This window comes from Moschus berezovskii, chromosome 20, assembly GCF_049115385.1.
Source record: "Moschus berezovskii isolate FMDL1 chromosome 20, NW_MosBer_1.0, whole genome shotgun sequence".
NCBI classification, from domain to species: domain Eukaryota; kingdom Metazoa; phylum Chordata; class Mammalia; order Artiodactyla; family Moschidae; genus Moschus; species Moschus berezovskii.
Window position 1 is genome coordinate 29,850,613 of NC_142479.1, and position 17,236 is coordinate 29,867,848.

The following is a 17,236-nucleotide window of genomic DNA, read 5'->3' on the forward strand; positions in this document are numbered from 1 at the left end:
GTGGGAGGTGGTAGGGAGGTTCAAGAGGGAGGGGACATATGTATACTTATGGCTGATTCACGGTGACATATGGCAGGAATTAACACAATATTGTAAAGTAATTATCCTTCAATTAAAAAATAAAGAAAAATAATAAATTTAAATCAAAAGAGCTCAAATAAAACTATGATGATACTCATCCTCAAAATTATTTTTTACCTTTATAAAAAGTTTCAGGCTGAATAAAGGAACAAATTGTTAAAAAGAAAAAAAAATATAAACACTTTTGAACTGTGGTGTTGGAGAAGACTCTTGAGAGTCCCTTGGACTGCAAGGAGATCCAACCAGTCCATCCTAAAGGAGATCAGTCCTGGGTGTTCACTGGAAGGACTGATGTTGAAGCTGACACTCCAATACTTTGGCCACCTGATGCAAAGAGCGGACTCATTTGAAAAGACCCCGATGTTGGGAAAGATTGAGGGCAGGAGGACAAGGGGACGACAGAGGATGAGATGGTTGGATGGCATCACTGACTCAATGGACATGAGTTTGGGTGAACTCTGGGAGTTGGTGATGGACAGGGAGGCCTGGCGTGCTGCAGTTCATGGGGTCACAAAGAGTCGGACATGACTGAGCAACTGAACTAATATAAACACACATATACCTACAGGATCTCCCAGTATGATGATCTGCCACATAAACAACATTTTCACATGCATTTTTTTCATGTCTTTCTCACAACTACTTTGTGAAGAAAGGATGACAGATGAGAGAACAGAATCCCTAAGGAGTTAAGGAACTCACAGCATAATAGATGGTAATACCAGACCTCAAATCCACATTTCCTGACAGGTGCATGCTCTTTCTCCTGCTCCAGTGAGGTGCTTTATTGGGTATATACACACAGACCAAATCTTCATTTTGGAGTTAAAGATCAACAGTCTAAATGTATGTGCTCAGTCGCTCAGTCATGTCTGACTCTGCAGCCTCATTGACAGTAGCCCGCCAGACGACTCTGTCCATGGGACTCTCCAGGCAAGATTACTGGAGCAGGTTGCCATTTCCTACTCCAGGGGATCTTCCCGACCCAGGGATCAAACCCATGTCTCTTGAGTCTCCTGCATTGGCAGGCAGATTCTTTACCACTAGTGCCACCTGAGAAGCCCCCTAAACGTATATACACTGCTGCTGCTGCTAAATCACTTCAGTCGTGTCCGACTCTGTGTGACCCTATAGACGGAAGCCCACCAGGCTCCCCCGTCCCTGGGGTTCTCCAGGCAAGAACACTGGAGTGGATTGCCATTTCCTTCTCCAATGTGTGAAAGTGAAAAGTGAAAGTGAAGTCGCTCAGTCATGTCTGACCCTTAGCGACCCCACGGACTGCAGCCTACCAGGCTCCTCCATCCACGGGATTTTCCAGGCAAGAGTACTGGAGTGGCTTGCCATTGCCTTCTCCGGTATATACACTACTATATACAAAATAATCAACAAGGACCTAGCGTGCAGCACAGGGAACTCTACTCAGTATTCTGTAATAACCTATACAGGGAAAGAACTGAAGAATAGATATATGTATATGCATAAGCAAATCACTTTGCCAAACACCTGAAACTAACACAACGCGTAAATCAACTATTTGTTATTCAGCTGCTCAGTCGTGTCCGACTCTTTGCGACCCCGTGGACTGCAGCACGCCAGGCTTCCCTGTCCTTCACCGTCTCCCAGAGCTTGCTGAAACTCATGTCCATTGAGTCAGTGATGCCATCCACCATCTCATCCTCTGTCGTCTCCTTCTCCTGCCTTCTATCTTTCCCAGCATCAGGGTCTTTTCCAAGGAGTCGGCTCTTCGCATCAGGTGCCCAAAGTATCAGAGCTTCAGCTTTAGCATCAGTCCTTCCAATGAATATTCAGGGTTGATTTCCTTTACGATTGACTGGTTGGATCTCCTTTGCAGTCCAAGGGACTCTCAAGAGTCTTCAGCACCACAGTTTGAAAGCACCAGTATAAAATAAAAATAAAGAAAAAAAAAAGAACTCTCCTCTTACGTTTGCTAACATTCTGGGGAGAAAAAAATCCGTCATCTATTAGGCTTGAACCACATGAAACTGCCAAGGTTGAAATGCTTCTGACCCACAGAAATACCAATTTCACTTGGCTTGTCCTAATGCGTCTCCGAATTGCTGGGCGCTGAGCTAGTTTGCGTAAAGGTAGCCTCTTGATGACAAGAAACTGACCTTTCTAAGAAGGAAGCGAGTGAAACGAGCATTCTTCGCTGTCCCATAAGCAGCACACAGCTTTTTAAAGGAGGGCTACCAAATGTCACGCTCCAGGGGACCCCAAAGCTCCCCGTTGGCCAGAGAAAGCCATGTCCTTCTGGAAGAGCACTGGGCTCTTAGATGGGACGGCTCAGCTGCACCACCGCTGGCTACTTGCAGAAAGAAGTACAAACTGGAAGAAAAGTGCTCTCAAACACCCGCTCCTCAACCCCACGCCCCACCCTGGGCCCTGGGTCTGCTCTCACCGTGGGAACTTCTGGGAACACCAGAGCCACTTCCCAGGTGGTGGCGAGGGATGGAAACAGGGCATCGTTATGAAGTCCTGCTTGCCTCTCCTTTCTCAGCTGTGCTGGTTCATGTCCTTCCACACGGACACATCTTGGGGGGAACAGCTGGGGGAGGGCGGCATTTCCTCCCCCTGCAGAAAGGAATTGGGGCAGGGGGAGGGGGGCGTGGCGGAAGCAAAATTCAGAGGCAAAGCTGTGTCTGGGGAAAGCCCATTTAAAGGCGGCCCCGGGCTCCCAGGTGCTCGGCAGACCGCGGCACGCACCCTGTGTGTAAACACACTTACCGCCCCCAACCCCCCCACACCCTCACATGGGCTTCCCAGCCTCTGCGGCAGTTCTCTTCCTCTCTCAGCGTACGCATGGGACTTCGGTGCAAAGAGAGGGAATGGTGTTGAGGAACGGGACAGATGACAGCAGCAATGATAAGCAAGAAGTGGAGGAGAGCTCCCGGTGGTCCAGTGGTTAAGACTCCATTGCAGGGGGCGTGGATTTGATTCCTGATCCAGGAACCCAGATCCCACATGCCCGGCAGCGCGGGCAAAATAAAGAAGACCTGGGGGAATTGAGGAACTTTACGAACATCTGCCATGTGGGTGAAGACAGTGATGGGGGAGGGAACTGAGAACAAGAGGATCCCAAAGAAAAGACATTCCTTTCCTGGACACAGTCCCTGCTCCCCTAACCCCGGGTTCTTCCTTCCTTCCTGCCCCCAGATTCAGTGGGTACCCTCTGCCATGCATCCAGCCCTATTCCAGGCACTGGGGAAAAGGTAGGTAAGACCTGGGCTGTGCCTGTACGGGGGGCATCAGGCAGAGTGAACCAAGCACTGCCAACGACTCCTCTTTCAGCCTCCAAACTTCAGACCGCTTCCCAAACAAGGAAGCTGTCTTCCCTGGCCTCCTCTAAGACTATCAGATGGCTTTCAATTTCTTGCCTTGAAGGTCCTGTCTCTACTCTGAGTCCACCCCAGCCTCTTCCGTGAGGGGTCAGGAATGAAGCTAACACTTACACCAAGTGGTTATTTTCACTGTCTCTCATTCGTCCCACCCCATCCCATTTCACAGATGTAGAAACTGAGGCACAAAGCACTGAAATCATTTGCTCAAGGTCACTCTTCAGGAAGTAGACAGCTGCCATTCAGATCTAAGCTGAATAACAGCCCCTGCTGTTAGCTAGTTCACTAGATTGCCTTTTAGGAAAAGGCGAGGAAGAACATGAGAAACGGGATGATGGTGTCCAGACACTGTGACGGGCTGGTGGAGGAGAGTGACACTTAAATGGTTGCCAGGAGATGTGGGTTAAAGACCCCATTTTTGTCACCAATTTGATTGTGACTTTGGACAAATCACTTAACCTGTCAGGGCCTTCTTTCCTATTTGAGAATTTTGGTGAGATCATCTCTAAGGTCCCTTTACTTCTTTTTTTATAATTTTATTTATTTTTGGCTGTGCGGGGTCGTCACTGCTTCAAGGGCTTGTCTCTGGCTGTGGTGAGAAGAGGTTACTCTGTAACTGCGGTGTGACGGTTTCTCATTGTGGTGGCTCCTCCTGTTGCAGAGCGGGGGCTCCAGGGTATGAGGGCTTCAGGAGCACGGCACATGGGCTCAGTAGTTGAGGCACACGGGCTCAGTTGCTCCGTGACATCTGGGATCTTCCCAGATCAGAGATCAAACCTGTGTCTCCTGCACTGGCAGGCAGATTCTTTACCCACTGAGCCACCAGGGCCTCTAAGGCCCTTTACTTTTACCAAACTATGGGAAACAAGTTACAATGTTGATGGGTGCTAGTGGTCAAGAATTTTCACTTTTTAAAGCCACCAAATAGCAAAGAGTTGGAATAGGGAGACAGGCAAAGCCAGGCTGGATAAAACTGGAATCATATACAGAAGGGACCCACTGGAAGTGGTCCAGCAGAGGGTGAGGAAGTGTCCTTGAATTTGGCTACTGGCCAAGGCCACCTGGGGCTTTCCAAGCCCAGGCTGGAGCCCAGAAGAGAATCTAAAACCCAGCTCTGGTAGATTAACATCCAGGCCCAGTGACGGTGGGGGAAGGGTGGGGTGGGCCAAGAAAGGACTTTGGGGACAGGGGTGCTCACCATGACGATGTTGGCCAGATGGGCAGAGACGAGCGCATACACCCCTCCAGAGGAGCCCACCACTGGTGCGGTCATGTCAGCCACAGACACCGCCAAGGACCCTGGTGCAGAGAGAGAGACAGAGAATTCAAGGATGCTGGAGTCGCTCCCCAACCCCAGTCCCAGGCACTGGGATGCTACAGCCTCAGGGCTGAGACTCCAGAGTGAAAGCTCCATCGCCCTGGAGCTTCCTGAAAGATTTAGCTACTACGGAAAGGACCATTTGGTTCAAACTTCTTTTACAACTGGGAAGCAAAGCCTCAAGGAGAGAAGTGACTTGTCCATAGTAGAGCTCCAACCCAGATCATCTGCCTGGCGATCTGGCCTCAACTGGGTGCTATCTCAGGGTTCTGAGCTATGACAAGAAAATGGTAGCAGTAGTTTTGCAGAAACTGCCACCCTTATGGGGCGCTATGTGTCAGACACCTGCCAAACATTTTGTGTGACCCTCAAGCCCACTCACTGAGGCAGATGCTAATAGCCTCATTGCAGAGGTGAGGAGGCTGAGGCCCCAGTCACCTAGTAGGAATAGCTGGAGCCAGGACATGAGTCCAGGTCTGCCTGACACAAAACCCATGTACTCTTGGCCCCTCCAGCAGCCAGCCACTCCCTAAACTGTCAACCTCCACCCTCTACCCTCACTCTTTCTCCTCAACAGCACCCAGAACCCTGCCATGCATCACCTCCAACTGAGGGAAACTACAACAGGCCAGCAGGATCTCTAGAAATGGGCATCTTTGGAGGAAAAATGTTCTTGAGAAGTCCCGGGGAAAAGAGAAAGATGATGTCATACCCCCTGGGGGAAAGGAACCATACAGACTCTTGGTCTGGAAGAGAGAAACTTTGGTCCTGGGAGGGAAGCTGGGCAGAGAAGAGATGGGCAATGCATTGTTCTGGTCTCATTTAAGTGTGATCAATGCTTTGGCTTCCAGGGAAGGACACAGGAGACTAAAAATAACTGGGAGTTAGAACCCAGGGCTCAGAGGATGAGAGGTGGCTGGCGGGGTGAGTGTGCAGAAATCACCACTGGAAAATGCCCGCAGGCTCCTGAGCCAATTAGTCCTTGCCTGGGTGGAGAAAGGAGGGCGAGGCAGAAGGCCAAGTTCTGCAGGCCCTACGGGGTGGAGGGTCCAGCTCCTAAGGAAGAGGCTGGGGCCTGCCTGGGAACCAGGGTACCTGACACCCTGGGCCTGGAGGGGTAGCAGCAACGTCATCTGCCTTCTCCCATCGCTTGCCGCCCCCACCCGAGATCACTCTCTAGGCTCCGGGCTCACTGAGATCCTACCAGGAAGAGATTCCCCACAACAGATTCTTTGTCTCCAGGGGGATGTCATCTCTCAAGGAAAACACAAACTGTCATGAACTAAGAACACCCGAGTCCTTCTCCCCTCCCAGAGCAACTATAAATCTTTCCTCTCCCCTTTCATGCTTCCCCTTCGGCTTTAATTAGGTATTGATCTATTGTCAGATAACTTTTTTTTTTTTTTAACTGCTGAGCCAGGGGGTCAACCCTATATAACAGGAGGGGGAAAAAAAATCCCAGGGTGGCCTGCAGGCAGGCAGAGATCTGCATGACAAAGGATTCCCACGCTCCCAGCTGGGGCTGGTGGAGAAGGCTGCCTTGCAGGGCTGGGCAGGGCTGGCGGCCCAAGCCGCTTCTCGTTAATTACTGTCTGGACAGAGGAAGCTCCCAGGCTGGCCTCTTTCCTCCGCGTGAGTCCCTACAGACAGACCCAGCTTCTGTTCCTTCAGCCTCCCGGGTGGGATCCACCAGGGCAGGGAGGCGGCAGGGTCCAGCCTTCATGCACCGACCTTTCCCTCACTCTATTCAAGGACGGGAGTCCTGACCCCAGGCAGGGCCACAGGTTAGTCTGGATGGTAGCAGGATGGTCAACTGGGGGCGGGACTGGCTACGTGTGTGACCTTGGACACAGTCCCTGAATTCTTTGGGCTTCAGTTTTCATATCTGTGAAATGAGGAGGTTAGTTCTAAGGCTGTCCAATGTTTGAGCAGTGAGACTCTCTTTTCAAAGAAACCTGACCCACACCCCTATCCCACGGAGCAGAAGGCAGACAGTCACTCAGGCTGAATGGGGGTGAGACATGGGCAGTAAAGTTTGCCGTTCACTGGAGGGGACCTCCAGGGTTCCTTCCAGATCTGAAATACAATAATCCAAGCCTTGGCCTAAGATCCAGGGTCTGGGGTTTGAATGCTGATTTTAGAATCTAGAAGGTAATGATCTGGACCCACTTGCCCTCCATTTGTGGCAGAAAGACTTTCCCTAAATGACTGCGAATTAGTCCTAGATTATGGGCTTCCCTGGTGGCTCAGATGGTAAAGAATCTGCTTACAATGCAGGAGGCCTGGGTTCGATCCCTGGGTCAGGAAGATCCCTTGGAGAAGGGAATAGCTACCCACTCCAGTATTCCTGCCTGGAGAGAATTCCATGGTCAGAGAAGTCTGGTGGAAGAGAATTCTATGGACGGAGGAGTCTGGTGGGCTACAGTCCATTGGGGTCACAAAGAGTCACACTGGACTGCGTGTCTAACACTTTCATTTTCAGAGGGACTGGGAGAAGTCAAGTAGAAATGTGGGCTGGTATGCATATCAACAGAGTAAAGCAATTCCAGGGCAGGAAGCCAGTGCCAGGGAGGATTCCTGACAAACCTAAGGGATGACAGTTCAATAAATGTCCAGAGTGAACCCACAGAGGTCAGGAAGGCAGAAGACAGAGAAGCAAGCCACAGTGACAAGCCACACCTCTGCACAGCAGCAAACCAAAGGACCAGTGCTAGTCAGGGCTATGAATTTCCACCCCCCGAAACCCTGGGTCCGTGCCAGCACAGTGATGAATTGGCGACTTTGCCATAACGCACAGCTGTGATAATTTTAGCCTGGAAAATTTAAAGCAGGTGTCCTCCAGCATCCCCCTTGGTTGCTAAAGTAAAGCAAATCCAAATAAAAATTGCCAGAACACCTACCCTTAAGCAGTATAACTTTATTTATGTATGCACTCTTTTATTTAGTGCTTGCCATGTGCCAAACCCTGTGCTAGGCTCTGAGGGTGCACCCATGGCTTCCGATCTACAGAATTTATAATCAAAGTTGGGCTATTTTGATTTTTTTGGCTGAACCACATGGCTTGCGGGATCTTAGTTCTCTGAGCAGGGATTCATCCCATGTCCCCTGCAGTGGAAGCTAAGAGTCCTAACCACTGGATTGCCGAGGGAGCCCCAAGACTGGGTGTTAAAGTATTTAAATTCAGCCCTATAATCATTAGCGGAAGTGAGATACATCTTGGCTTCAAGCATTGGCTAGAGGCACAGGTCTGGGGACATTTCTACTCCAGTTCTAGGATTTCTTGGCTGAGCAAATAGGGTGATTCCACTTCTTTGAACTGCCTATAAAATGGGGGTGTCAGTAGCCACTTCAGAGGAATGTGATGAGGAGATAACACACGTGAACCCTTTATCACATGCCTGGACCATCAGACATGCTGAGCCGAGATTAGTTATAATTGTTACAAAATGCAATGGCCTTGGATTTGGAATATTTTTATTGGGCAGGAATTAGAGAACAGGGCTTAGTATCTATGAAGACTGCCCCTCCTTGGAGGACTTCCCTGGTGGTCCAGTGGTTGAGACTTCGCCTTCCAGGTGTGGGCTCAATCCCTGGTCTGGGAGCTACGATCCCATATGCCTCACAGCCAAAACACCAAAACCCAGAACAGAAGCAATACTGCAACAAATTCAATGAAGACTTTAAAAATGGTCCACGTCAAGAAATCTTTAAAATGAAAAAAAATGACCTCCCTTGGTTTCCGATAAATTCCATGCACGAAGGATAAATCTTGCCTCTGGTTCTCGTAACGCTAAGGTCATGTTAGAGCATAGCCTTTGGGGTCAGACAGTCTGATTGGAGCCCAGCTCCACCACTTATAACTGTATCTTCTTAAGCAAATCACTTTGCTTCGCCAACCCTTGGCTTCTGTATCTGTAACAGGTGAAGAGTAATAGTACCTGCCTCAGGGGGTTGTTGCGGGGATTAAATACAGCCTGCACAGGACAGGCACTTGGCTATCTGGTCAGAGCCAGCTTGTCTGAACAGGTACCCCCCTCTGAAGAGGGATGCATACACAGACCAGAGGAGGAGGACAGGATGCAGGCAGATCAATCAGCTCAACCCTGGAGATCAATGACATGACATGTGGTGACCAGAATGCTCTCTGCTCTGAATCAATGACTCAAATAGGACAGTGCATGTCCTTTGCTTTGCAGTACAGCCCCACACCCTCAGGTTCAGCTGGCAAGCCCCCTTCTGCACTGGTGTCCCTGGGAAGTAATACCTGCACTGCCTCCCCGCTGGGCGTCACCTGGTTTGGACGAGGCCTGAGTCATCTTGAATCTGTGTTGTCTTCTGGGTTACTCCGACACGCCCACTTAATTGACTACTAACTGCGAGTGTTACGAGCACTTCCCTGTTCCTCGCCATTAACCATCTGGGTCTCTGAGTAGGTAGGTTTGGAAAACGTGGCTCTGAATCCCCAGATGTCGACACTCAGGGGTGTGTGGGTGGCTGAGGAAGTCTGGCATACAGAGATGCTCATCAGACCTTTGTTCAAGGATGCAGAAGGTGCTGGATTCTGGGAGAGGCTGGCGTGGGCGCTGTCCAAGGTGGCCAAGTTTTCAACCTCAGCCCAGCAGTGAAGGAGAACAGCGCTGGGCCAACCTCCCAGGCTGAGGGTTTACAAACTAGCAGACCAGCCTCTCCTGGGATGGACGGGTGGGTGGGTGGGGTGGGAGCCTTCCCTCTTTGATTCCGGAAGCCCTCCCACTCACTCCCGGGGTCCCTGCCTGCCCACTGTTTACAAGGCCGACGCTGCCCTGCTCTCCTGATGACAGCTTTAACGCCACTCAGAAAGGATTAAGATCTTACTTAAACACACACGCAAAGCTCCCTTGGGCACCGCTGTCAAGGTGAACAGCTGAAGCAGCAAACCTTGTAAAGAAAAAAGCCAGCAATAAAGTTGGAGACACCACCTGGGAGATTCCTCTGTTCAAAAGCCCAGTTGGTGCAGACTTCTGCAGAAATCTCCTCACCTCACCCCAGTCGATCTCCCCTCCTACTGCGGCAGGGGACCAGGACCTGGGACACTGTCCTCAAGGCCACAGTGAGTCAGCCAGGGCCCAGACTCCTCCAGCTGGCACAAGTGCTCACCACCTCTTGGGCCAGACTCTCTCCTGCTTGCAGTGGGTCAATCAAGGGCCAGCCCAGGCAGAGGCAAGACCGCCCTTTGGGTTCAGGTGGCCCCCCGCACTCTGGGATCTCACTACCCTTGCTTTATTTCATTCTTCACCTCGCCCCGCCCTCCTCACATCCGGCAGGCAGATCTCATTTTTTGTTGTTCAGTCACTAAGTCGTGTTCGACCCTCTGCGGCAGATCTCATTAGCTCCCTCTTAAAGCTGAACGGGCGCCAAGAGAAGGTAAGGAATTTCCCCAGGTCCACACAGCTACGACATGGTAGTGAAAGACTGAAACCTCGGTCAGTCTGCCGGCTCCAAATCACATACCCTCCACCCGCTTTGCCATCACATACCTCCCTCTCTGGGTGGCATCCCCGTCCAGTCTCCCTGGGGAGGTGGGGAGAGGTACCCGGAGGAGAACCCTAGCAGTCGGGAGCCTGGGTGATGAGCGTCCGCTGGAAGCCTGGGGCCTGCCTGATGGCATAGGGTCTCATCAGCCACCCTGGGGAGGTTCACCCCTATGGACTCTGGGCCCACCTGCCTACCTGCCACGACACCGGCCACGTAGACAAGCCCGATGCGGGCTGCTCCATGCACCATCTCCAGAGGTACCCCCACCAGGAGCTGGAGCACCACGTTGAGCCCCAGGTGTTCTATCCTGTACAGAGAGAGCAGTCATCCACTCAGCACGTCAAGAGGCTGGGGATCCAGCAGCGGACAAGACCCTATGGCTGGGAGCGCCCTGCTGGCCTAGTAGCTAAGAATCCACCAGTCAGTGCAGGGGACATGGGCTTGATCCCTGGTCTGGGAAGATCCCCACATGCTGCCGGGCAGCTAAGCCCATGTGTCATAACTACTGAAGCCTGTGCTCCTAAAGCCCACACTCCATCCCAAGAGAAGCCACTGTAGTGAGAAGTCCACATGCAGCAATGAAGACCCAGTGCAGCAATAAATGCTTTTTTGAAAATAACTTAGTAAGTCAAAGTTATTCCCCCATCTACCTCTTGGCTCATGAGGATACCCAAGCATGAAGGGCCTCCCTCACTCTCCTCCTCAGCCCTGAAGTCAAAACCGGGACATGGCAGGCCAGGCTGCCACCCCCTTAGACTCAGAGTAGAGACATTCATCAGCGACCATCAGAGAAGTCTCTTCACCCCAAAGCAGCCTCCCCAGCAGGTGCAGCCAGTTAGGGGAGGCTCTGTGGCCCCTTTAGAAGCTCAGCAGGAGCAGAGGTTCACAGTGGAGCTTCCTTGTGGCCACTGTGGGTCATTCTCCCAAGGAAAGAACCATGAGGGGCCCGGGTGATCTTCTTCCTATTGGCATCCCCATTGCCTGACGGACAGGCACCCTCAGGGCTTTTCCACACTTTCCCTCCACTTCTCTAGAGTCTGTAGAAGACACTGCAAAGGTCTGGGGTCCGGGGACTCTGACTTTCCAACTCCACGTTTCCACTATGTACAAACTGTCTCCAGCCAAGATTGTGAATTCAAGAGACTTGGACCTGGGTGGTCACCTGGTCAGCTAGGAGGTCTTTATCATGGGGTAAGATGCACCCATGAGAACTGGTGGCACTACAGGTCCCAAAAGAGGTCACATGGTTCTGTAAACAGAAACTGTAATATTTCCAGAGTTCCTTAAGAAGACTCATGTCACCACATAGGTAGACCTCCTTTCAACACATTGGTGCTTTATTTCACTTATAGGGGCACTCACACATAGTTTACAGACAATGAACCTGGTGGCTGACCACATTTCCCTCTTTGCTTTGGCCACCAGGAAGCTCAGAATAAATTTGTAACCTGCTTACAGGAAATATATAGAATCACAGGCTGTGTATGTGTGTGCTGATCTCACTTTGCTTTCCCTTTCCCATACACTTTTTTTTTAAACCGTACAATTTATATATATATATAATATATATATATAATTTTATTTATTTTTGGCTGCACTGGGTCCTCATTGCTTTGCACAGGTTTTCTCTATTTTCAGCAAGAGGGAGCTACTCTTTGTTGACGTGCGCAGGCTTCTCATTGCAGTAGCTTCTCTTGTGGCAAAGCACAGGCTCTAGGTACATGGGCTTCAGTAGCTGCAGCATGCAGGGCTCAGTAGGTGTGGTGCATGGGCTTAGTTGCTTCATGGCATGTGGAATCTTCCCCACAGGAGATAAAACTCCCTGCACTGGCAGGTGGATTCATACCCACTGAGCCTCCAGGGAAGTCCCCTAAACTGTATAGTTTTAATGGCGTGTTCATGGATATGCACAAACATCACCACCACCAACTAAAACATTTTCATCTCCCATACACTCCTAATAATTTACACATACAGTTTGGTATCAGATAAGTTTTAAGAAGCCATCTCAAATCCTGTGTCCAGGTAGACAAAAATAAAAAAATAAACTTTAATCCAGGCTCTCTGGACCAGTTATTTTTCTGCAAGGATTCTTGAGAGAGTGAAAGAACACCAGTACTTACCCCGCATGCATGAATATGTATGTCAGGTAACGCCAAGCCTGTGCTCGGAGCTGTGGATGGTAAACCAGTGAGTTCTTCAGGTATCGTGGGTGGGTTACCTGCAGTACAAATTGGCCCAGCGACACCCCATTATAAAGGAAAAAGGCAACCTGGAGGAGAGCAGAGAGTACAGAGAGGCTGTTACTAGGCAGGAAACTGCCCAGGAAGCCCTCCTGTGCTTATCACTATGTGGAATCCCCAGGGAAGCTGCCATCTGTCCTTCTCACAGCCCTGGACGAGCACCCAAGCTAGCCCTCCACCTCCCTCTCCACTTCTGCTCATTTTGTGTTCAGTGTTCACAAAATGGTCTCAAGGTCTCTGCCCACATTTCCTCGGTGCTAAGCAGAAAGGGTTTGGAGGATTTTAAACTTTAATTCCAGTAATAACTCACATACCCACTTGGGGGCTGAGGCAATGCCATGTAAGTTGATTTAAAAAAAAAAAAACTGTGGCAAAAGCCATGTAACATAAAATTTACCGTCTTAACCATTTTAAGTGTAGAGTTCAGGGGTATTAAATACATTCATAATGGGCAACCATCACCACTATCCATTCACAGGATTCTTTTCATCTTGTAAAAGTGATGAAAGAAACTCTATATCCATGAAACATTAATTTCCATTCCCTGCCCCCCAGACCCTGGTAACCACCATTCCGCTTTCCATCTCTATGAATGGGACTACTCCAGGGACTGTGTGGAAGTGGAATTACACAGCCCTTGTCTTTTGTGACTGGTTTATTTCACTCAGCATAATGTCATCAAGACACATCCGTGTTGTAACATATGTCAAAATCTCCTTCCCAATATTCTACTGTATGGAGCTACCAAATTTTGTTTATCCATTCATCTGTCGATGGATGCTTGGGTTGCTTTCACCTTTTAGCTTTCGTGAACAATGCTGCTATGAACGTGGGTGTGTAAATATCTGAGTCCCTACTTTCAGTTCTCCTGGGTATACACCCAGAAGTGGAGCTGCACGATCGTATGATAATTCTGATTTAATTTTCTGAGGAACTGCCATACTGTTTCCCACAATGGCTATACCACTTTACATTCCCCCCAACAGTACACAACACTTTCAATTTCTCTGAATTCTCAGCAACACCTCACATAAGTTAATTTGTGAAGATGACTGAAGCATACTTGTTTAAGCCCTAAAAGAGTGTTTAACTATTTCTCCCTGGAACTCTTTCTACAATGCATAATTCATGTCCCTAGGTTCTTAATTTTAAGGATGCCTCAGGTATTGATCTGGGCTATATAGGAGCAATGTCTTCTCCAGCAATGGATGGGGGTTTCACTCCTGTACTAAATGATCCCAAATTCTTGTGTTTCTTTGTGACTCAGGTTTGCTTGCACATTTTCTTTTGTCCTCTCTTGTCACGCCTAGGGTGTCGGCAAGTTGTTAACCAGTTGCCACAACCAGGTTCTTACTTCCTCTTGTTGTCAGGGAGGAGGCCCTCTTCCAGTAGCTTCCCATTATGTTCACTGTTATGGAACCAGAAAGTTAGGTTACTGGAAGTAGATGTAAAACAAAAGGCTTGGGCTTTGGTATAAGGACTCTGAAACAGTTATTTCATCATCTTCCAGTTTCTTCTAGATTGGCGGTTCGAGTTTACACAGCTGAGGTTTTGGAAAATCAGAAACCAGTCTGGACAAAAGATCTGGCTCCTCTGAATGACCTTGGGCAAATTATTTTAATTCACTGGTCGTCCGTTTCTCTGGGGCTTCCCAGGTGGCACAGCGGGAAAGGATCCCCCTGTAATGCAGGGGATGTGGGTTTGATCCCTGGGTTGGGAAGATCCCCTGAAGTAGGAAATGGCAACCCACTCCAGTATTCTTGCCTGGAAAATTCCATGGATGGAGGAGCCTGGCAGGCTACAGTCCATGGGGTTGCAAAGAGTCAGACTGAGCACACTCGAGGTTTTCCCACTTGGAAATGGGAATACTCACGTCTACATTTCCATGGTGACTGTGAGGTTTAAAAATGATAAACCATAAAATATTTTTTTAAAAGGTGGGCTTCCCTGGTGGTCCAGTGGTTAAGAATCCACCATGCAATGGAGGGGACCTGGTTCTATCCCGGTCGGGGAATTAAGATCCCACACGCCGTGGGCAACTAAGCCTGTGACTGCAACTGAGACCCAGTCTCTCTCTGCATGCTCAGTCGTGTCCAACTCCCTGCGACCCCGTGGACTGTGTAGCCTGCCAGGCTCCTCTGTCCACGGGATTCAGCATGGATTCCCCAAGCTAGAATGGGATGCTCCAAGCTGAACACTACTGTGGGTTGCCATTTCCTACTCCAGGGGAGCTTTCTGTTCAGGGATCGAACCCACGTCTCATGTTTCCTGCATAGGCAGGCACGTTCTTTACCACTAGTGCAACCTGGGAAGCCCTAAGACCCGACATGGCCAAAATAAATAAATGTTCTGGTTTTTTTAAAAAGATAAAGTACACGAAGAGCCAGCCCTGTGAGCAGCATCAGCTGAGGGAAGGCAGCTGTAATTAGCTTGGGGTTAAGCCCTCTTGGGCTGAGCCTGGGAATGGCTCAGGGCTCCAGGCAGCTGGACTCCCTGGGAGCCGAATCTGTTCACCTAACACCATGCGTGCGGATGGCCTGGCAGCAAACACAGCTTGCAAGCCAACTTGTTATTATTGGTCCTCAAATAGAAGTTAATAAATAGACCAACACAGTAAGCACTTGGAGAATAAGTCCAAGAATATCTCGGAAAAATCGCAACTTCAACATGTACTTGGAGGAAGCCAGAACAACAAACCAGGGAGCTCTGGTCTGCAGTCCAGATATTCTGATTTAAGAAAGGAAGAAGCAGGACGCCATGAGGCTTAATGATCCTGCAGTTTGATTCGGCAGGAATTTTACAAGAACATACGCAGGGGTGGTAATTAGGCCCCTAGATCTGGAAGAGAAATGGTGGAGATTATAAAATGCCAAAAGGAAGTCAAGCATCAGTTTGAGAGCTGGCGCTGGCCGGGGGGCGGCGGGGGTGGGGGGCCGCAGGTTCTGGGGCTGAAGAGCCGGAAGAATTCAGAGTCCCTCATACAGGAGTGCTGTTTCAGAAAGTGGTACTTTGGATCGTGCTGCATAAGATGAGGCTTTTAGAATTACAATAGGTAAGGATGATTCCCTAAGGGGAGAATGTTCCTGCAAAATATGTGAAGCCCACATTTACTTGTTCATAAACACCCCTTCCCACATATACTGATGTAATGCTTTTGTGTTCAGAAAGCACCACCACCAATTCTCTGGCTCTAAACAGAGGAGTCGCGTGGGAGAAGGAGGGCAAGTCTGGTTATTCCTACTTTCCAGGTGGAAGATGGAGTCCAGGGGGAACAAATGACCCATCCACGAGGCTCACTCCAACTAACAGAAGTTGCTTTAATGAGTTCGCCTGGTGAAATGCCCCCAATCAAAGACCTTCTGACACTGTTCTTGTTGCTGTTGATTTGGGCGGGCGGGGGGGACGGTCATACAGGGGTTTTGCTGCAGTGCATATGACTTCAAGTCATGATCTTTGTAATACCTCTGTGGCCGAGGGGTTATAACAACACTTGCACGGCCTGTACCAGGGCCTGACCTGCCGTGACAACTGCCATTTGATCCTCAACCATCACTTTTCAGTGGTGAAGGTGCTGCCCTTCCCCTTGTGATCTCACATATCCTCCTGGAACTTCCCTGGTGGGTCTAATTGCTAGGATTCTATGCTTCCACTGCAGGGGGTGCGGGTTCGATCCTTGCTTGGGGAACTAAGATCCCACATGTCACACGGTGCAGGGGGAAAAAAAAATTATACCCTTTTGACCCTCCAGCAGCCCCTTTGCCACCCCCATCCTTGCCTCTAGCAGTGTGACCGTGATCATGAACCAGGGCGGGGGGCAGCAGGTATAACTGTCGTAGTACCACTTCCGGTCAATTTCCCGGGGCAGGGTCTCGTAGGCCACGTGACGGATGAGTCTCTGGGAGAGGTTCAGCCCCTTCTCCTCCAGCAGGGCCTTGCTGCAGAGCCTGCGGTTCCCCTGCAGGATGGCCTGGCGAAAACTGTTGGACCGCTTGTTGCTCATCTACATGGGAAACAGGGTGGGGGAGGGGGTCAGAACCAGGGTCTCAGGGGAGCCCCATCCCATTTCCCAGCCAGCCAGTTCCTTATACCACCCAGGCCTGAGGCCACCTTCCTCTTTCTTCTGTAATAGTTTGCAAGGACTTAAATGTAAGTTAACAAGAAGCAATGTTCACCAAGCTCTTCTCTGTCAGGGGCTGTTCTAAGCACATCACAGCTCAGCTCATTTGATGCAACTAGTCTACCTGCTAGATCAAGACCATGAATATACCCATCCCACCAGATGAGGAGCCCAAAGCGTAGAGAGTTCTAAGAATCCATCAAGTCCAAACCCAGTAAGGCTTTAGAGCCTGGATTCGTACCTACAATATCTCCTCCCACCCACCAGCCTGTCATACCTCACAATTTCCTGAACAACTATTAAGCATCAGGTGTTGCCAGACACAGGAATACAGAGGTGTCGAAGGCTGATAAATGAAAGTGAAGAAAGTGTGCAGGTGTTAGTCACTCAGTCGTGTCCAATTTTTTGGGGCTGCGTGAACTGGAGCCCACCAGGCTCCTCTGTCCATGGGATTCTCCAGGCAAGAATACTGGAGTGGGTAGCCATTCCCTTCTCCAGGAGATCTTCCCAACCAGGGATGGAACCCGGATCTCCTGCATTGCAGGCAGATTCTTTATTGTCTGAGCCACCTAAGTAACCAGCAATCATGGTTCATAGTGAAGCCTGC

The 17,236-nt window shown here is 49.8% G+C and overlaps 1 protein-coding gene across 2 annotated transcripts in view; it reads right to left on the minus strand.

Annotated features, from left to right (window-relative positions):
* RHBDL3 (rhomboid like 3) overlaps positions 1 to 17,236 on the minus strand; it is a 55,899-nt gene that overhangs the window by 12,878 nt on the left and 25,785 nt on the right. For both annotated transcript variants that reach the window (XM_055401281.2, XM_055401280.2), the window contains 4 exons: positions 16,288 to 16,512; positions 12,393 to 12,541; positions 10,464 to 10,576; positions 4,636 to 4,736 (listed from right to left, as the gene is read on the minus strand). In XM_055401281.2, coding sequence (XP_055257256.1) covers positions 4,636 to 4,736; positions 10,464 to 10,576; positions 12,393 to 12,541; positions 16,288 to 16,512 — 588 coding nt within the window. The remainder of the gene's footprint in view (positions 1 to 4,635; positions 4,737 to 10,463; positions 10,577 to 12,392; positions 12,542 to 16,287; positions 16,513 to 17,236) is intronic.